This window comes from Lampetra planeri, chromosome 52 (genome assembly GCF_965212315.1).
Source record: "Lampetra planeri chromosome 52, kcLamPlan1.2.h2, whole genome shotgun sequence".
NCBI classification, from domain to species: Eukaryota; Metazoa; Chordata; class Hyperoartia; order Petromyzontiformes; family Petromyzontidae; genus Lampetra; species Lampetra planeri.
In genome coordinates, this window is record NC_136158.1 from 7,751,466 (window position 1) to 7,774,084 (window position 22,619).

General features: G+C 53.4%; 1 protein-coding gene across 4 annotated transcripts in view; it reads right to left on the minus strand.

The window, feature by feature from the left end:
- LOC144734721 (ATPase MORC2-like) overlaps nt 1-22,619 on the minus strand; it is a 110,225-nt gene that overhangs the window by 39,762 nt on the left and 47,844 nt on the right. For all 4 annotated transcript variants that reach the window (XM_078617052.1, XM_078617051.1, XM_078617049.1 and 1 more), the window contains exons 8-12: nt 14,878-14,942; nt 12,370-12,481; nt 10,166-10,294; nt 9,749-9,828; nt 1,826-1,908 (exon numbers count right to left, since the gene is read on the minus strand). In XM_078617052.1, the coding sequence (XP_078473178.1) occupies nt 1,826-1,908; nt 9,749-9,828; nt 10,166-10,294; nt 12,370-12,481; nt 14,878-14,942 (469 nt within the window). The remainder of the gene's footprint in view (nt 1-1,825; nt 1,909-9,748; nt 9,829-10,165; nt 10,295-12,369; nt 12,482-14,877; nt 14,943-22,619) is intronic.

A 22,619-nucleotide genomic window follows, 5' to 3' on the forward strand; every position in this document is an offset into this window, starting at 1 on the left:
TATGGTGATGGTGAGTGGTGAGGGTGAGTGGTGAAGGTGAGTGATGGTGAGTGGTGAGTGATAGTAAGTGGTGAGTGGTGAGGGTGAGTGAGGGAGAGTGGTGAGGGTGTATATATTTTTGCCTATGATGACAGCAGTACATGCTGACGTTTTGTATGTTAAATGTAAAAGCAAAATGTGTGAATGTGTGTGTCTGCGACACACAGTTTGTTAAAAAGGGAATAGGGCGATTCTAAAGTAATCTACAACCCTTGATTCCTTCGCAACGATTGCGAAGATTCGCTTCTTTTCGCGCTTGGGCTACATTTTTAATTTACAGAGTTTTATTTGCATTGGTATGTTATGTTTGAAAGTTTTCAGGAGTTTTTAATAATTTTTTTGCCCCGGTCAACGCCGGATATTTTCCATTCGTAGCAGTTTATATCGACTCTATAATCAACTTATTTTAAACGGGAACGGCGATTCTAAATGAATCTACAACCATCGATTCCTTTGCGCGATTCAGAGAATCGATTCCTGGCGCGTCGGGTTTAAAAGTAATTACACAGTTGTATTTTCATTGGTATGTTATGTTTTATATTTTTAAGAAGTTTTTAAATGTATTTTTCACCCGGGCAACGCTCGGTATATCGAGTTTATAGCGCAAAGTGCTCACCTGACACGTGTGGGGTGACGAGGCCTAGTACCGTGCAGAGCCTCCGGCCTCGCCTAGATTGCCCAGCCGGCCGAGGCTGGGTATTGGGGTCGCCTCCCCCCCCCGCGCTAGAATAATACTGTCTAATCGCTATAATTTTATTATCTGCAGACCCTATAATAGTAATTGCGCACACTGGAGTGGGGGGGGAGTGAAGAGGACGTGAAACTTTGATGTATTTACCTCAGCGTCGCGTGTTAATGCGTGTGCATATTTGTAACGGGAATTAAAAATGGCGTCCACCCCGCAGCGAAGGCGTCGCTGGCCATTGCCAGGGGCAACCGCCGTGGACCGCGCCGGTCGGCAATAGTAAGTAAAAAAAATATTGTAAATAAATAAATAAAGCAAAATCGCACTAAATCGATAATCGGACCGATTTAAAGGCGACGGACGAAAAATCGGAAATGCCTACGTTCACCGCGGGGCCGCGGGCGTGCCCACCTGCAAAATTTGTTCTTCCTAAACCCCACGGCCTGAGCGCCAAATCCCTCCAAAGCGAGCGTACGCAGAGGGACAGACGGACAGACGGACAGACAAAAAGTGACGTTTATAGGTTAGACTATACAATACAATTATACAACTATACAATACTGCTGTACTATAAAACACTACTCTATACAATAATACCAAGATACTATACAATACAATATTACTATACAATACCACTTTACAACTGTGCCCCTTTTCCACTGGCGCATCCGAGCCGAGTCAGCGGCTTTTCCACTGGCACGGTGTGGGTGTTTTTTTTCCACTGGGGCCATTACGCTAGCCAAGACTGGAACCAAACTTTGATGTGCACATCTCAATATCGCTCGGGGCTAAGCAGGGCCACGGCGAGGGGCAGGACTAATAACGCGTTGGTCGTGCGCGATGTCAGTGAGCACGCCGCGAGGGCTCCTCGTTATCCATGTGCGTCTCCTCCTCCGCTTGATCACCGCGAGCGACACCACTGGCATGGCTCGGCTTCTGCAGTGGAAAAAACCTGGCCCCTCCTGACCTGAGCCGCGCCGGACTGGCTCGGCACGGCCCAGTTACAAAGTGGAAAAAAAGAGGCATTGCGACAACAATGTCACACATTTCTCTGACCGACTGACCGACTGACCGACTGACCGCCCTTGCGCACCCACTTACCCTGGCGTTCTGCCCCATGTCAAAGTCAAGTTTCCTTTCCAGTTCTCGGGCCTGGCTCTCCAACTCCCGGGCCTTCTCCTCCGCTGTGATGGAGCAACACCAATCGCACATGAGGGTTGAGTGTGAATGAGTGCGAGTTTGTGAGCCTGCATTGGATGGGCATTGGCTGGGTCGTGTCGCCGGCATGTTTGGCTGGATATATGGGGCTAAACGGGCATGGCACGGGCTAGAGAAGAGATGGACTGATGCAGTACCGAAGGATGTGGGGCTGATTAGACTTTCTGATGACAGGCACTAGCAGTGTCAAGATCTGCCCCTGTGGAGGAGGTTCGTGAAGGACACTGCTAGGTAGTTAGAGGCAGTCGCCCTCCAGGACCAACGGAGAGCAGAGGAGTGACACTCACAACGAGCAGAGCGCCGAGTGGCTACGACGCAGAAAGTTAGCACAGTGGGGAGCAGAGTTGGTGCATCTGTCTGTTATCTCAGTCAACCCAATTCACGTGGGTCTGTTCTGTAACCTTCTGCCAGCAGGCCTTGGACACTTCACGTGGCCTCAAAGTACACCTCGCATGTGTAGTAACGCTCACGACTCGTTCACACCGGAGTTGGAGGCACACTTGTTTATTTTACACCAACGTTGTGACATACACATTTGAGGGGGTATCGGCCCCCTCACCCGTCTATCTGAGGACACACCTCTCTAGCTAACCCTAGCCTGCCTCTGAGTCCTCCACTAATGGGCTAGGGGAGGCTATCTTGGCCCGACACTGGTCAGTCGGGCCCGGTACCCAGAGTCCAGACCAGCACTGGCTCTGGCTCTGGTACCACGCCACTGGCTCGAGCCTGCGCGGTCCTGATAAGGACGGCGTACCAGGGGGAGTCCAGGGCTCTATCTCAGACGTCTTCCGCCTCCTCTTCTTTAGCTAAACATCACTCCCGAGCCCTTCGATACAATCCCCTTTTATACCCCACCCCTCCCTGAGGGGTGGGGCCCCGGGGGATCATAACGACTGAATCGACCCCCCAGGGTGTCTGGCGCGGACGTCGCAGAGGGCACCTGCTTGTGCACACATGTAGCCCCGCCTACTGTGTTTGTTTACCATAGGCTGCCATGCATAACGGGCTCTCTCTCTAACACCCCTACATCACTCCCCCCCGCATAGCATGCAGCCGTCCCGGCTGCCAACATACAAAAATTTGACAATAAAGGTGCCTTCACCCCCTGACCGCGCGTGTGCCTCACTATTTTTGAACAATAACAGGAACCAGAACAAGAACGCAACAACAAGATGAGAAACAACCCGACGCACCCCCCCCGAATAAATACGAATTCCGTAAAAAAACAGCTTATATACAACCAGCAGGGAACCCACCCCGCACACACAACAAACGGTGAACCCAGCATATGTACATCCGAGGAGCGGGAAACACACCATCCACACAACACCCAATAAACACAACAGCTATGTACACATTTTCCGGCCTCACAACAGTTTGCGCATTTTAGCGCGCGTCCTTGCAGCGGGCCCCTCACACGGGGTAACCCCGCGTGGCGGACCATCAGGTGGTGACTGTCCGTCTTGAGGTGAGCATTCCTCTGACTCCGCGTGACCCTCGGCATCCGCAGGAGGGGTGATCGGGCGTGAGCCCGTCACTCCTGATGCTCCTGAAGGTGGCACAGCCGGCAAGGCATTAGGTGAGAGCGACGGAGACGGACCCAGCAAGTCGGCCGACCCCCCACATGTTTGGCCACGCGCGTGTGAAGTGGGGTTGTGTACCGCAGCGAAGGGTTTTAATCTGGAGGGGTGCACGAACCATCGCCGCTTCCCCCACTTGATGCGCACGCACTGCGGACGTAACACCTCCACCACTTCCACAGGGCCCCGCCACGGCCGCACAAGTTTAGAGGAGGTTGCCAGTGGCACCTGGGGGCAGTGCAACCATGCCTTGTCCCCCGGCTTCCACTGCAGCATGTGCGCTCGACTCAATCTGAGGCGCTCATTTGCCTTCTGACGGAGGTCAGAGTTTTGCATTGCAGCATCCCGTGCCTCGGTCAATTTGTCCAGATTAAATTTAACGTGGTCAGCCAGATTAGTTTTTCCCTGCGGCACGGGGATCCGCAACTGGGCACGAACAGGCGGGTCTGGTTCTCGGCCGTACATGAGGTAAAAGGGAGAAAACCCCGTAGCCGCATGGGGTGCCATCCGGTACGCCGCCAAGACCCCCTGAATTTGTAGGTCCCAATCCGTTTGCGAGTCCGAAACTTGTTGTGATAACATGGACGAGATGGTGCGATGCAAACGTTCGACCATCCCGTCAGTTTGTGGGTGATATGGGGAGGTCCGAATTTTCTTTGTGCCCAGGAGATCGCAGACTTGTCTGAGTAGTTTACCGGAAAAATTTCTGCCCTGGTCGGTCAGCAGCCTCTCCGGAGCACCTTTGTCCAGGACATAACCCTGAACAAAGGCCTCCACGATGGCTGCTGCCGACTGGTTGGCCAAAGGCCAGGCCATAGGCCAGCGTGTAAAATACTCGACACCCGTCAACAAATATCTATTCCCTCTGGGGGTGGCGGGGAATGGTCCCAAAATGTCCAGAGCGACCAGCTCGTTTATCCTGGACACTTTGATCGATTGCAAGGGCGGGTTAGACTCTCGTGCCGGCGGTTTGCGTTGTGCACATTGAGGGCACGATCCCAACAAATCCCCCACATCCCTCGTCATGCCAGGCCAGTAAAAATCAAGTTGCAGCAAGGCGAGAGTCTTTTGGGTCCCCAGGTGTAGGAGGCGCTCATGAGCGGCCCATACCACCCTACCCCGCAACCCAGTAGGGACAACCAGCCGATGTCGACGTGACTTCCCGTCCCAATGCATTAGCAGACCTTGGCACATTTCCCATGCGTCGGAACCACCACTTTTTCCCCCCGCCGCACCGCCAACGCGACGTCGCCACCCGAGGAGGGAGACATCCTCCATCTGGAGGCGCCCCCATTCAATGACGGGCAACCCCAACAGGGAATCTTTGCCCTGCTGTTCGATTGAATTAGGAACCATTGCATCGTCGTCGTTGGCGGCCGCCAAGACAGGTACCGATGTGTCCCCTGGAGGCCTGCAACGTCCAGACCCCAGGAGGCATGCACACTCGGAGGTGGTTGGCAAGCGTGACAGAGCGTCCGCGTTGGTGTGGCGAACGCCCTTACGGTATGTGGTTTGGAAATCGTAATCCTGGAGGACCTCCAACCATCGGGACAATTGTCCCGATGGCTGTTGAACCCTCAGGGCGTACTGCAGTGCCGCATGATCTGTGCGGACGGTGAAATGCCGACCGTACAGATATGGGCGATACTGTTGGACGAAATGGACAATTGCCAACAGTTCCCTACGGGTGACACAATACCGTTGCTCCGCTGGAGACAACACCCGACTGCCGTACGCAACCACATGTTCCACGCCGTCAACCACCTGGGAGAGCACGCCCCCAATACCCGTGTTGCTCGCATCGGTGTCGAGCAAGAACGGTTTTGAAAAATCAGGGTAAATCAGGGGAGGAGCGTTTACCAAAGCATCCCGAAGGGAGCAAAAAGCAGCCTCCTCCTCCTGACCCCAGCAAAACCGAACCCCTTTAGATGTTAAAGCATGTAGGGGTTTGGCGATAGTCGCAAAATTAGCGACGAAGCGTCTATAATACGACGCAAACCCAATAAAACTCCTAACCTCTCCCACTGAGGTGGGAGTCGGCCAGGAGCTTACACACTGCGTTTTGGCGGGATCGGTAGAAATACCTGAGCGCCCCACGATGTGCCCCAAATAACGCACCGACTCGCGTAACAAATGGCATTTTTGGGGCTTAAATTTCAAATTAGCAGCCCGCATCTTTAGGAAAACCGCCCGCAACCTCTGGAGATGTTCCTCAAAAGTTTTGCCAAAGACAATGACGTCATCCAAATAAATCAGGCACGACTCCCATTGCAATCCAGCCAAAACCAATTCCATCAACCGCTGGAAAGTTGCCGGCGCTGAGTGTAAGCCCATCGGCAACCGGTTGAATTGAAACAGGCCGTGCGGAGTACGGAAAGCAGTTTTAGGCTTTGAATCATCGTCCAGAGGAAGCTGCCAGAATCCCGAAAGTAAGTCCAATGTGGAGAAGAATCGCGCTCCCGCCAAGGCGTCAAGCGATTCGTCCATCCGTGGGAGCGGGTATGCGTCGGCAACCGTAATTTTATTAAGGCGCCGAAAGTCAACGCAAAACCGCAACGAACCGTCCTGCTTCTTAACCAGGACGATCGGCGCTCCCCAAGGGCTGTTGGAGGGAGAAATTATGTCGGCGGCTAGCATGTCATCAACAGCCGATTTGACATGGTCCTTTTCGGCGGGACTCAACCGAAAAGGATTTTGGCGTATTGGCGCGCTGTCACCCGTATCAATATGGTGACGCAGCAGATGAGTGCAGCCCAAATCGTATTTATCCCGACTGAAAACGTCGGAAAATTCCCTCAGTAGTGTCTTAAGACGTTGGCGCTCTAAATTTGACAGGTCCGTCGATCCCGCGCAAAGCGCCTCGAGCCACCCTTCATCGCTGTCTGAATGTGGTCGCGGTGCAGGGGCAGCGCCGACATGACTCGCGACGGGTTCCTCACAGGGCACCGGCGTTGCGTGAGCAAGCACGGTCCCCTGTGGGACCACCACCGTCTGCGAGCCCACATTGAGGACCGCGATGAAGGGTTCTCCATCCCCTCTCACTATGGTCTGGGCCGGGAGTAAATTAGGTCCACTGACCCCGGCCCTAGACGGTCCCAGCAAAACCCCTTGAGCCCCAATGCCCTTAGCGAAGGGCCGCCGAAGTCTCAAAGGAATTAACATTTGCGCCCCCGGAGGAACGCGCACCGTTCTATCTACGAACGCCGGCACCGTCGCGAACGCCGTCCGGCTCGTAGCGGGGGATGGCAAAAACGCCATGCGTCGGCCCGATGGGAGCTCAATGCATCCCTGATCGATTAATATCCTAATCGGCATTTTGGCCAGGAAATCCGTCCCCAGCAGGCACGGAACCGCCAGCGAGGAGGAAACAAAAATCGGCCCAGATAATTTAATATCCCCGACACAAATTTGGGCTCGAATTTGTCCGATGATGCCAAGTGAACCCCCGTTAGCAGCAAAGAATGGCACATTAACAGGCATCAAAGGACGGCTCTGGGCAGGGAGAATGTTATAAATCAACTCCGAAATAATGGTCGCCGATGCTCCTGTATCGACCAGGATGCGCACCTCGACCCCATCGATGTGACCCACAACGGCCGACGACCCCGATGACGCGGCTACAACCCGATGGGCCAACACGGACCACTGGCTGGGTTCAACGTGAGTACCCAGAGCGGTGCGTGTTGGTGCCATGGTACGCGATATTTGCCCCCCCTTCGCTGCGGTGTTCGAGTGTGTGACGGGCGTGTGCGTGGGCCAAACATGAGGGGTGCCGCGACTCGCCGGATTATGATGGTGGAGCTTGTGACGAGGGCCGGCGTCCCGTTGAGGTGTCGTTCCGCGCTGCCGAGGAGAGCGGCACCCCGAGGCGACGTGGCCCCGGATGCCGCAGTTATAACAGCGTGGAAGCGCTGGTGGCGACGATGGACGTTGTAGACGGCTTGAATCGGCCCGGTCCTCCCGCGCTCCCGCTCCGTGCTGCCGTCGATGGTTGATGGCGCAAACCTCTTCCGCCGGGAGGGTGGCCGCAGCGACGGCGCGCCCGCTCGCCGCCTTGCTGGCCTTCCGTCGTTGAGAGGACAGGTTTGCGTGGAGGAGACGGGCCGCTTGGAGGGAGCACATTTCTGCATCGTCCTGTGCGACAATGACGATGTCTAAGTCGTCCGCCAGCAAAAGTATCTTTTCTGTCACCATGGCGTCGATCCCCTCGTCGTCCATTCGTGGAAAGGCTTCCTTTGCCAGCGCCAGGAGGCTTGTACGGTACGCCAGGGGCGACTCCTTCGTCCCCCGCTGGCGATCGTAAAAGAGTTGACGACAGTCCGATGGTGGCCCATACACAGCGGACAGCACTTGCATCGCCTTCCGCAGCGTGGAACGCCTCTCCTTCGTTGCCGATGTTAGTGTGGCGAGGGCGTCGCTGTCGAGGAGTGCTGGCAGTGCTCGGAGAGCCTCGGCGTCTGTCCACTGTGCCATCTCCTGGTGAGCGAGGAAGCGCCGCTGGAAGCCGCCCCAGTCGCCCTCCTCGCCCACAAATTCTTTGAGCGGCGGCAGTCGCTGATGTAAGGCAGCGGCTGCAGAGGACGATCGCGCTCCCTCGTCTCCCTCACTCGACTCAGCGTCGGCCCGAAGCAGCGATGGCATCGCCGGTCGCACCCGTGGTGACGCGGCAGGCACTGTACTCCCGCCGTTGGACGCGATGCTTAGAGCGGCCACGCCCTCAACAGCAGCTGCGGCGATGGCGGGAGTTTCAAAATGTTGCTCCGTTGAAATGGCGGGAAGGCGCTGTGGTCGTTGGCTGCTGTCGCCTCGTGGCGGTCCCGCAGCCCCCAGCCGCGTGATGTTGTCGAGCATGGCGGCTGCGGCGTACAGCAGCTCGGCCAGCTTCGCGTGCGCCTGCCTCAGCCCCTCCGTCGACGGCTCCCCTTCCTCCAGCTGCTGTGGCGTGGGTGCACCCAGCCCCGGCTGCTCGATGGCATCTTCAGCCATCTCGGGCCCTCCGACTGCAGCGGTGTCCTCCGCCCCTGGTACTCCGACTCGAGTCGTCCGGCGTGTATCCATGTTCGTACTTTGTTTCACTTCTGACGCCAGATGTAGTAACGCTCACGACTCGTTCACACCGGAGTTGGAGGCACACTTGTTTATTTTACACCAACGTTGTGACATACACATTTGAGGGGTTATCGGCCCCCTCACCCGTCTATCTGAGGACACACCTCTCTAGCTAACCCTAGCCTGCCTCTGAGTCCTCCACTAATGGGCTAGGGGAGGCTATCTTGGCCCGACACTGGTCAGTCGGGCCCGGTACCCAGAGTCCAGACCAGCACTGGCTCTGGCTCTGGTACCACGCCACTGGCTCGAGCCTGCGCGGTCCTGATAAGGACGGCGTACCAGGGGGAGTCCAGGGCTCTATCTCAGACGTCTTCCGCCTCCTCTTCTTTAGCTAAACATCACTCCCGAGCCCTTCGATACAATCCCCTTTTATACCCCACCCCTCCCTGAGGGGTGGGGCCCCGGGGGATCATAACGACTGAATCGACCCCCCAGGGTGTCTGGCGCGGACGTCGCAGAGGGCACCTGCTTGTGCACACATGTAGCCCCGCCTACTGTGTTTGTTTACCATAGGCTGCCATGCATAACGGGCTCTCTCTCTAACACCCCTACACATGGTACAAGCGCCGTGGTGACGTCACTGATACTTAGTGGTGAGTGGCTGTTGACATTGTGTACAAAGACAAAGTTATCTCGTGTAGCCTACATACAGCCATTGGGGCAAGTCCTGTTGGTGACCTAAGTGAGAGCCAGAGCCATATAAAATATTCGCCACCAATGTCAGCAAAGTTGAGTCGAACTCCGAACTCCGGTCGCCAGGTTCATAACAAAGTAGCGTCGTGGTTAGAGCGTAGTAGACTACCTGGTGTGGTGTGAAAACAACATCACCACTGGGGAGGCAAAGGCAGCCGGGCGTACGTGATGCATGCCACCCACCCTGTCGTGTGCCGTGCCGGCCTTCATAGGTGCTACTCACTAACAGCACTTACCCCAACAGTATACGTATGCTATATGGGGGATCTTTGTGCATGTGTTTGCAAGGGAGAGGCTCTGTGTTTCACCTGCACACAGAAGTGAGGCTCTAATTTTGGCCAAGGAGACCCAAGAACGTCGCGTGGTGCGATGGGCCAGGCAGGTGTTACTCGCCCAGCCGATGCAAAGATAACGTGTGGCTCACCCAGTTTCACTTCCTGGGACTTCTGCTTGGTTTCCTTCTCAGCCTGGGCCCGGAACCGGCACGACTCAAACTTATACATGCTGTGCACACGCCAACACAAAACAACCACAAGGGGGCCCCTCGTCACTGCTGTTTGTCGTTAAACAGTTTCTATTACCGGGTTTACTCATTGCTCTCGTAAAGAGAGAGAGGACAACTCAGAGGCGCCACGAAGAGGAACCATAGACGAACGGGAAGGCAGCAGCAGCAACAGCCACACGTCGAGCCAGCGTTAAACCCCCACCCACGGGTAGGGGGTTTCACGACATCTGTGCGGCGATCCGCCAACCCTCCCTGACAACTCCCCAGTGCCGGATCACCATGAGCAGTAACAGCAAAAAGGCCACGTGGTTCATCTGAAGGAGGCACGGTCCGTACCAGGGTCTGTAGAGGTCGTGGTCCAGCCTCTTGGTGATGACCTTTTGGTGCTGCAGGTAGAGGCGCATACGCGGCTTCAGGTAGAGGGTGGCAAGGTACGCGCGGAACGACACCCGCTCCGGAGGGGTGCTGTACAGAGACACAGATCCCAAGTACTGTTACCGACGGCTGGAACCGAGCACCGATATGAACATGGGGGGGGGGGGTCGGTGTGACCAGCACTGCTCCCGGCCACCTTTGTGTCTCCCCAGTGCTGATCTTTACGAAACAAACCAACGCCATGTCCGGCCACCTTTGTCTCCCTAATGCCGATGTTTACACACCACACCAAGAATAAGTAGTAGTCCAGATGGTTAAAGATCACAGAATGAACCAGGAGTTTGGTGGCAGAAATTAAATGAGGGCAGATTTTCCTAATGTTGAATAAATGAAAGTGGCAGATGTGAGTAGAAGTGGAGATGTGGGTGGAAAAAGTCAGGGAAGACTCAAAAGTGACAACAAGTTTGAGGGCAGAGAAAACAGGAGAAAGAGAGAGGAGGAGATGGTTGTGATGGGAGCATGAAAGCAAGAGGCCGGAATGAAAATGATTGTTAGCTTGGAAGGATTGAGAGACTGAGGCACAATCCAGGATTGGATGGCTGCCAGACAGGAGATACGAGAGGAAAAGTCACAGGGGGTAGATTAAGGAAATAAGATTTGTGTATCATCAGCAAAGAAATGATGAGGAAAGCAGAACGATTCAAGTGGTGAAATATAAGAGAGAACAGTAAGGGACCCAGAACCGAACCCTGCAGAACACCAACACTGAGAGTGAAGCGTGGGAGTATGGAGTGATTGGAGGATGTGTGAGGTGAGACTTGAGCCAGGAGAGGGGGTGGCCAGAGCTGCTGAGCTTGGAGAGTGGAAAGAAGAGGGGGGTGAACTACAGTGTCAAAGGTCAAGATGCATGAGAATAGATGACTGGCATGGAAGGAATTTGCAAGATGGTTCTAGACATTTAGATGGGCTGTTTTAGTGAAATTGTAGATCCAGGAAATGTGAAGACATGCGGAGTGAGCGCTGGTTATGAACAAGGCGTTCCAGAATTTTAGAAAAGGCGGAAGAAAATGGTGGGGTCAAGGGAAGGTCTTTTGAGCAGAGGAAAAATAATAGCAGATTTTAATATAGAAGAGGGAAGTCACCTTAGGAGTGAAAAATGACCACAAGGTAGGAAATGATATAGAGGGGGAGGCAAGGAAGAAGGGAGGCAGAAATGGGGTCACGGGGGGAGGAGATAGGGGACGAGTTTTGGAAATGACAACAGAGAGCTCAGATGAAGATGTCAGGGTGATGGCGGAGAGAGGTGCAGTGACGCAGGGAGGAGAGGAGAGTGCAGCAGACCGAGCAGTGGGGGGAGGCTGAAGGGACAACAAATGAGCTCAACCTCAGAGGAAAAACAATGAGTGAAGGCTAGAGGGGAAGGGGCACTGGGAGGAGAGGAGAATGTAGAAGCAGAGGGATGGAGTGAGTTGTTGATGGTGGAGAAGAGTCGTTGGGAATGAGGGACAAGGGAAGAGATGAGGGATAGGAAGAGGACTGTTTTGCAGATTCAAGAACTGAATTTGGAATGAAGAGAAAGGTAACGAGGTGCCTGGACCCGGGCTGGAGGGAGAGGCTTTCCATCAGTGATCGGCTTTGCGAAATGAGCGCCGGTCGAGTCTGAGTGAGGCAGCAAGCCATGCACTGGGAAACTAAACAGAAAACTATTTTTGTTTTACCTGGTAAGGCCCACTGAGCTATATAGCTCTTTTTCAGAAGTGACCGGGCCACAAATGATAGCTCAATTAAGTGGCTTATCACGTAGAATGCATAGCACCCAATATACTCTAACTGCGTGTTTATTTGAAATTTGGAGGGAAAAACCGAAGGACCCGGTGAAAATTCCACGCAACCACGGGGAGAACATGCAAACTCTAAATATACAGGTATCAGGGTCGGGACCGAACCCACAACCTCCTTCATACCAGGCGGGAGCAATAACATCTCACCACTGCGGCACCCATAGGAACCCCAGCGATCCCAGTTTGCCCCCCCACCAACTCCCCTCAGTACTTGTAAAAGGGCTTCACCCTTTACAGGAATACCTGGGAATCGAACACAGGAGGTGTATAATGGCCACGTTGGGATTGTTAATTCCCAGGGGTAGCCCTCCCACTCGCACCCACCTCAAGTCCCTCTGCACACCCCGCATGAGGATGTCCTGAGGATCAGAGGTGATGTCCAGCTCAGACTCCCCGTCATCCATCAGCATGAGGTTGTAGACCATGACGAGGGTTCCTATAAAGCAACAGCAACGACGGCCGCCGTTTGCCTCTCAGTTCAAGTTGATTTTGTGTTGCCAGGTGAGATCTCCAGTGACCAGGATAGTCTCAGTTGCAAGAGTGGGTGAATGGGTGAGTGAGTGAATTAGTTAATGGGTGAGGGAGCAAGTGAGTGAATGAGCGAGTGAATGAGTGAAGGTGATTTTGTGTCACACGGCGAGAAATCCAGTGACCAGGATAGAGGAGCCTCATTTGTAAGTGGGTGAAAGGGTGAGTGGGTGGGTGAGTGAGTGAATGAGTACATGGGTGAAGGACTGGGTGAATGAGTGAGTGAATGGGTAAGTGAATGGGTGAATGAGTGGGTGAATAAATTATTTGAGTGGGTGAGTGGTTGAGTGAGTGAATGGGTGAGTAAAGGGGTGAGTGCATGAGTAGGTGAGCTGAAGTTGATTGTGTAACAAGATAATAACTCAAGTAGTAAGAGGAGTCCCATGTGCAACAGTAAGTGACCTGGGTCACAGAAAAGACAAAAGCAAATAAAATAAGAGAGGACAGCAATGCAGCAAATAGAAATCAGAATAAAACAGCGTCACGTGAGAAAGTGATATTGCACGAAAAATATATCAACTGATATTCTTAGGTTTTTTCGGTAAAGTCACGTAGGTAAAACATCAAAATTAATTAAAATAAAACTGAGTCGTGGTGACAAACAGCACTTGTGCAAGGCTAGGTGCACTTCTAGGCCACATGAAGTGTCGAAGGCTCACTGCTGGCAGGTTACAGGAGATAGGCAGGTGTCATGGGTTGACTGACTCATAACTAGCAGATGCACTACGTGTGCCCCCTACTGTACCAACTTGCTGTGTTTTAGCCACCCAGCGCTCTGCTTGTTGTTGTGAGCATTACTCCTCCACCCTCCGTTGATGCAGGACGGCGACTGCCTCAAACTGCTCAGTAGCCTCCTTCACGAGCCTCCTCCACAGTGACAGATCTCGACACCGCTGGTACCATCGGCAAGTCCACTCAGCTCTATACCTGCCTGTACCGCATCAGTTCATCTTTTCTCCAGCCCATGTCGTACCCATTTATCCCATCTCTCTGGCCAAACAGAAGCTACTTGGAAATACGGTGGCTGGGCATACGGGCTACATGAGACTTGCATGTCAGTCTATGACCACCAAGCTAAAGGGTTTGCATAGATAATGGCGCTTGCTTAAACGTCTGAGCAACTCCAAGCACCTGAAATCTTCTCATCTCAACTACTCCACTGTCCTACTGCAGTTTATACAAGGAAAACCCCCACTGGCAGCTGTCCCCTATGTGGCATAAAGTTTATACAACTGGCCTGCAAATGTATAAGGAATCACACAGGGCCAGATTAACTCAGAGAGAATCCTAGCCTCACACAGAGACCCATAGACTTTCACAGAGCCCTATAAACTTGTGCAGAGACCCAGACTCACAAATATGTAGTGTCATTGGTATGAGTACCGTTGTGTAGAGACAGTACCGTGTGGGTGGTACTGTTGGGGTGGAGCCTCTCCCCAGACACTGGATGGGCATACCAGGGGAGGCTGGGTAAAGAGGAAGGGGCACGTGACCGGCAGTGGTGTGGACGGGGGGTGCCAGGGTTGAGGTTGACTTTACCGAAAGAACCAAAGAGTGTGGGCCCTGAACCCTCACAAAAGATCGGGAAAAGAGGTGTGGCCAAAGGCGGGGCCTGGCCATGCCGTAAGGATAAAAGCCGAGCGCCGGGGGGGGGGGTGGACCGGGGTCGATGCTGCTGGAAGAAACCTTCGTCGTCGGCGGGTCTCCGCGCACGTGGACCAGGCAGCGCATTGGCTGACCTGGTCCGGTTTGTCGTTGCCCATCCAGAATGTAAATAGCCACCTACTCCAAGTTTATAGAGCTAAGTGTAGGAACGGTTGTTATTCCGTTAAGGGTTATGTGATGTTAGTTAATAAACCGTGTTGACTCCAAGTTATAGTGTGCACCTGATTGAACCCACTACAAAGAGACCAATAGACTCACAAATATACCAGAAGACTCAGCAGGCCCAAAGATTTACCCAGAGACTTACACAGAGAGCCAAGACTCATACAGGGACCCAGAGACTCATACAGAGATCCATAGATAAGAATTTGCATGTATATATCAGTGGCTTAAATGTAAAATTGTTTCATAGAAACAATTCCATTGCACTGTGGCAGGCCAGGCAAGGGGAACCCCTCCTCACCAGCAGCAGCTGTCTCTACACTGCAGGAAAAGTGGCGAGCCACGGTGAATTTACTGCAGCCGAAGAAAGTTGTAGTAAAATATATGAAAAACCCTCCAAACACGATTGCGAGGGAAGACAGACGGCAAAATAATGGGACGCACCGTATCGCCTCGTGACAAAAATTATACGAGTACCGGAAGATCCATGAATCTTCTTGAACTGCTGCTCCAGTATCTCCTGGGATTTGAACGGCGAGTACCTGTATGGGGTGACAGCGGGTCACGCTCTATATGGAAGAGAAACCAGCCATGCACATGTATTATTTACACATGCTCTCCCCTGACACGCAGGTTCGTCCCCAGAGCGTTTGTTTTCGCCGATCATGACGTCTGCCTTTTTCTGGGAGCGTGCGGCATCACCGCTTCGGTTTGAAACCCTCAATAATTATCGCTGGTGTCTTATCACCAAGTTTCGGGCGGCGACCAATTGATGGATGTGGCTGGGTTTCTCTAGGTTGAGTCCCCACCAGCAGCGCAACTTTACACGAGTTTCACTCAAATCGGATCAACCCTTAAGTTAGTTACCGCGACCCCACGTTACTTTACGGATGGACGGACAGGGCATTTGCACCACCTGCGCACTCAACAGCTTCGCCACTGAGAGTACTCAGAGGGGACCCTGCCTGAATGGGCTTGAGATGGGATGGAGTCGGGTCTGATGCCCACAACAAGTACATACGTGCGTGCAATACGTCCATGGGCCAGAGCATTAATTTTATACCACCTACATGTAGCAACACTATAATTTTACCAATGTATTTATACGGCTACGAGCAAACTTTGCACGAACCTCGATATAAGTTTTGGTTGCATTCTTGAAAACCTGAACGTAAAGCGAAACATCGTACCGTATATCAAAACATATTCTCCCATAAGGACCCATTACACTGGTCAACAAAAATAAAGCATTTTTTTCTGGCCTGGACTTTTGCAGCTGTTTTAGACAAATTTCAGGGTGCTGATTCCAAATCCGATCTCAGATTTATGCTATTGGCATACCCCATTTTCATTGATTTTACCCGAAATTAACTCTGTTACTTATGATTGCAAGTTGTTGCGAGTCAATGACTGCTTTAGTGTTAAAATATGGTGCTGTATTTTTAGGATAGTGTGTTTATAATATAATTTTATATAGATATCCACATTTATTTAATATTTTTCTTCTGCAGTTTTTCTTGAAAATGCAATATTTTATATCTCAAAAACCTCATGTGATAAGACAAAAACTGATGCCAGATTTGTAATCAGCACCCCAAAATTACCTTAAAACCGTTGGAATACCTTATGCCAGAAAAAGTGTGTTGACCAGTGTTATAACCTAATATATCTTCTTGGTTCTTTCGGTAAAGTCACGTAGAAGGGAAGTAATAAAATAATAAAAATAAAACATAATAAAATAAAATAATTATTTTATATTATTATATTATTTTATTATATTATATTATTATATTATTTTATTATGTTTCATTTTTATTATTTTATTACTTCCCTTCTACGTGACTTTACCGAAAGAACCAAGAAGATGAATCCCTGCAGTCACGAAAGCTTTAAATCGAAACCTAATATATCTTACCTATAAACGTCACTTTTTGTCTGTCTGTCCGTCTGTCTGTCTGCGTACGCTCGCTTGCGAGGGATTTGGCGCTCGGGCCGTGGGGTTTAGGACGATAATTTTTTGCCGGGCCACGTCCCGTGCCCCGCGGTGAACATAGGCATTTCCGATTTTTCGTCTCTAAACTCTAAATTTGTCCGATTATCGATTTAGAGCGATTTCTCTTTATTTATTTATTTACTATTGCCGACCGGCACGTGACGAAGCACGCCGTTGCGCATGCGCGAGATGCCGACCAGGGCGGTTGCCCCTGGACACGGGCAGCAACGCCGTCGCTGCGGGGTGGACGCCATTTTTAATTCCCGGAAAAAATATGCACACGCATTAACACGCGACACTGAGGTAAATTCATCAAGGTTTCACGTCCTCTTCACTCCCCCCACTCCAGTGTGCGCAATTACTATTATAGGGTTTGTAGATAATAAAATTATAGCGATTAGACAGTATTATTCTAGCGCGGGGTGGGGGGGGGTGGCCCCAGCACCCAGCCTCGGCTGGGTGGGCAATCTAGGCGAGGCCGGAGGCTCTGCACGGTACTAGGCCTCGACACCCCACACGTGTCAGGCGAAGACTTTGTGCTATAAACTCGATATACCCAGCGTTGCCCGGGGGAAAAATACATTTAAAATCGTCTGAAAACCTTAAAACATAACATACCAATGAAAATACAAATGTGTAATAAAATGTTTAAACCTGACCGAGCCAAGAATCGATTCTCTGAATTGCGCAAAGGAATCGAAGGTTGTAGACTCCTTTAGAATCGGCCGATTCCCGTTTACTATAAGTTGGTTATAGTCGATATAACCTGCAATGAACGGGAAATATCCGGCGTTGACCGGGGCAAAAATATAATCAAAAACTCCTGAAAACATTAAAACATAACATACCAATGAAAATAAAACTCTGTCATTCAAAATGTAAACCCCCAACACGCCAGGAATCGATTCTTTGAATCGCGCAAAGGACTCATCGAAGGTTGTAGATTACTTTAGAATTGCCCTATTCCCGTTTTAAAATCTGCGTGTCGCCAAGCTTGGCTTGACATTTCCAACAGACACACACATTCACACATTTAGCTTTTACATTTAACATACAAAAGGCCAGCATGTACTGCTGTCATCATAGGCAAAAAAATATACACCCTCAACACTCTCCCTCACCACTCTCCCTCACCACTCACCACCACCACTCACCCTGACCACTCACACTCACCACTCACCCTCACCACTCACCCACAACACTCACCACTCACTCTCACTACTCACCCTCACCACCACCACTCACCACTGACCCTCACCACTCACCCTCACCACTCCCTCTCACCACTCACCCTCACCACTCACTCTCACCACTCACGCTCACCATTCACCCTCACCACTCACACTCACCACTCACCACTCACAACTCACTCTCACCACTCAACCTCACCACTCACCCCTCTCCGTCACCACTCACCCTCACCACTCTCCCTCACCAATCACCCTCACCACTCTCCCTCACCAATCACCCTCAGCACTCACACTCACCCTCACCCTTTACCACTCACCACTCTCCCTCACCAATCACCCTAACCACTCATCCCTCTCCCTCACCGCTCACCACTCACCCTCACCAATCATCCTCACCCTCACCACTCACCCTCACCACTCACTCTCACCACTCACGCTCACCACTCATCCTCACCACTCACCCTCACCCCTCTCCCTCACCACTCACCACTCACCCTCACCGCTCATCATTAATCCTCACCACTCACCCTTACCACTCACCCTTCTCCCTCACCAGTCACTCCTCTACCTCACCAATCACCCTAACCACTCACCCCTCTCCCTCACCACTCACGCTCACCACTCACCCTCACCAATCATCCTCACTTTCCACCACTCACCCTCACCACTCACCACTCACTCTCACCACTCACTCTCACCACTCACGCTCATCACTCACCCTCACCACTCAAACCTCTCCTTCACCACTCACGCTCACCACTGACCCTCACCCTCACCACTCTTCCTCACCACTCACCCTCGCCACTCACCCCTCACGCTCACCCTCACCACTCATCCCTCACTAAACACCACTCACAACCGCCACTCGCCCTCACCACTCACCACTCACCCTCACTCACCCTCACCAATCATCTTCACTACTCACGACTCACCACTCACTCTCACCACTCACGCTCACCCCTCTCCCTCACCACTCAAACCTCTCCCTCACCACTCACCACTGACCCTCACCCTCCCCACTCACTCTCACCACTCACGCTCACCCCTCTCCCTCACCACTCACGCCTCTCCCTCACCACTCACCCCTCTTCCTCACCACTCACGCTCACCACTGACCCTCACTACTCACCCTCACCAATCATCCTCACTATTCACCACTCATCCTCACCACTCACCCTCACCACTCACCCCTCTCCCTCACCACTCACCCTCACCACTCACCCCTCTCCCTCACCACTCACCCTCACCACTCACCCCTCTCCCTCACCACTCACCCCTCTCCCTCACCACTCACCACTCACCCTCAACAATCACCCTCACCGCTCACCACTCACCCTCACCACTCACCCTCACCACTCACTCTCACCACTCACGCTCACCCCTCTCCCTCACCACTCACGCCTCTCCCTCACCACTCACCCCTCTTCCTCACCACTCATGCTCACCACTGACCCTCACTACTCACCCTCACCAATCATCCTCACCACTCACCCTCACCACTCACCCCTCTCCCTCACCACTCACCCTCACCACTCACCCCTCTCCCTCACCACTCACCACTCACCCTCACCACTCACCCTCAACACTCACCCTCACCGCTCACCACTCCCCACTCACACTCACCCTCACCCCTCGCCACTAACCCCTCACTAAACACCACTCACAACCGCCACTCGCCCTCACCACTCACCCTCACTTACCCTCACCAATCATCTTCACTACTCACAACTCACCACTCACCCTCACCATTCACCCTCACCACTCACCCCTCTCCCTCACCACTCACGCTCACCCCTCTCCCTCACCACTCACCCCTCTCCCTCACCACTCACGCCAACAACTGACCCTCACCACTCACCCTCACCACTCACACTAACCACTCACCCTCACCAATCATCCTCACTACTCACCACTCTTCATCACCACTCACGCTCACCACTCTCCCTCACCAATCATCCTCACTACTCACGACTCACCCTCACCACTCACCCTCACCACTCCCCACTCACTCTCAACACTCACGCTCACCCCTCTCCTTCACCACTCACCCCTCTCCCTGACCACTCACGCTCACCACTGACCCTCACTACTCACCACTCACCCCTCTCCCTCACCACTCACCCTCACCAATCACCACTCACGCTCATCACTCACTCTCACCACTCACGCGCACCACTCACCCTCACCACTCACCCTCACCACTCACAGTCACCACTCACCACCTCACCACTCACCCCTCTCCCTCAATACTCACCCTCACCACTCACCACTCACCATCACCACTCACGCTCACCACTCACCCTCACCACTCACCCCTCTCCCTCACCACTCACCCTTCTCCCTCACTCACACTCACCATTCACCTTCACCACTCACCCCTCTCCCTCACCACTCACCCTCACAACTCACCCCTCTCCCTCACCACTCACCCTCACCACTTACCCCTCTCCCTCACCACTCACGCTCACCACTCACCCTCACCACTCACCCTCACCACTCACCCCTCTCCCTCACCACTCACCCCTCTCCCTCACCACTCACGCTCACCCCTGTCCCTCACCACTCACCATCACCACTCACCCCTCTCCCTAACCACTCACGCTCACCACTCACCCTCACCAATCATCCTCACTACTCACCACTCACCCTTACCACTCACTCTCACCACTCACTCTCACCACTCACGCTCACCACTCAACATCACCACTCACCCCTCTCCCTCACCCTCACTACTCACCACTCACCCTCACCACTCACGCTCACCACTCAACGTCACCACTCACCACTCACCCCTCTCCCTCACCCTCACTACTCACCACTCACCCTCACCACTCACCCTCACCACTCACGCTCACCACTCACCCTCACCACTCACCCTCACCACTCACCCTTCTCCCTCATCATTTACGCTCACCATTCACCCTCACCACTCACCCCTCTCCCTCACCACTCACCCTCACCCCTCACCACTCACGCTCACCACTCACCCTCACCACTCACCCCTCTCCCTCACCACTCACCCTCACCACTCACCCCTCTCCCTCACCACTCACCCCTCTCCCTCACCACTCACCCCTCTCCCTCACCACTCACGCTCACCACTCACCCTCACCACTCACCCCTCTCTCTCACCACTACCACTCACCCCTCTCCCTAACCACTCACGCTCACCCTCACCACTCACCCTCACCAATCATCCTCACTACTCACCACTCACCACTGACTCTCACCACTCACGCTCACCACTCACCTCTCTCCTTCACCACTCACCCTCACCACTCTCCGTCACCACTCACCCCTCACCCTCAACACTCTCACTCACCAATCACCCTCACCAATCATCCTCACCACTCACCCTCACCACCACCACTCACCCTCACCACTCACCCCTCTCCCTCACCACTCACCCCTCTCCCTCACCACTCACCCCTCTCCCTCACCACTCACGCTCACCCCTGTCCCTCACCACTCACCATCACCACTCACCCCTCTCCCTAACCACTCACGCTCACCACTCACCCTCACCAATCATCCTCACTACTCACCACTCACCCTTACCACTCACTCTCACCACTCACGCTCACCACTCAACATCACCACTCACCACTCTCCCTCACCCTCACTACTCACCACTCACCCTCACCACTCACGCTCACCACTCAACGTCACCACTCACCACTCACCCCTCTCCCTCACCCTCACTACTCACCACTCACCCTCACCACTCACCCTCACCACTCACGCTCACCACTCACCACTCACCCTCACCACTCACCCTTCTCCCTCATCATTTACGCTCACCATTCACCCTCACCACTCACCCCTCTCCCTCACCACTCACCCTCACCCCTCACCACTCACGCTCACCACTCACCCTCACCACTCACCCCTCTCCCTCACCACTCACCCTCACCACTCACCCCTCTCCCTCACCACTCACCCCTCTCCCTCACCACTCACGCTCACCACTCACCTTCACCACTCACCCCTCTCCCTCACCACTACCACTCACCCCTCTCCCTAACCACTCACGCTCACCCTCACCACTCACCCTCACCAATCATCCTCACTACTCACCACTCACCACTGACTCTCACCACTCACGCTCACCACTCACCTCTCTCCTTCACCACTCACCCTCACCACTCACCCTCACCACTCTCCGTCACCACTCACCCTCACCACTCACCCTCAACACTCTCCCTCACCAATCACCCTCACCAATCACCCTCACCAATCATCCTCACCACTCACCCTCACCACCACCACTCACCCTCACCACTCACCCCTCTCCCTCACCACTCACGCTCACCCCTGTCCCTCACCACTCACCATCACCACTCACCCCTCTCCCTAACCACTCACGCTCACCACTCACCCTCACCAATCATCCTCACTACTCACCACTCACCCTTACCACTCACTCTCACCACTCACGCTCACCACTCAACATCACCACTCACCACTCACCCCTCTCCCTCACCCTCACTACTCACCACTCACCCTCACCACTCACGCTCACCACTCAACGTCACCACTCACCACTCACCCCTCTCCCTCACCCTCACTACTCACCACTCACCCTCACCACTCACCCCTCTCCCTCACCACTCACCCCTCTCCCTCACCACTCACCCCTCTCCCTCACCACTCACGCTCACCCCTGTCCCTCACCACTCACCATCACCACTCACCCCTCTCCCTAACCACTCACGCTCACCACTCACCCTCACCAATCATCCTCACTACTCACCACTCACCCTTACCACTCACTCTCACCACTCACGCTCACCACTCAACATCACCACTCACCACTCTCCCTCACCCTCACTACTCACCACTCACCCTCACCACTCACGCTCACCACTCAACGTCACCACTCACCACTCACCCCTCTCCCTCACCCTCACTACTCACCACTCACCCTCACCACTCACCCTCACCACTCACGCTCACCACTCACCACTCACCCTCACCACTCACCCTTCTCCCTCATCATTTACGCTCACCATTCACCCTCACCACTCACCCCTCTC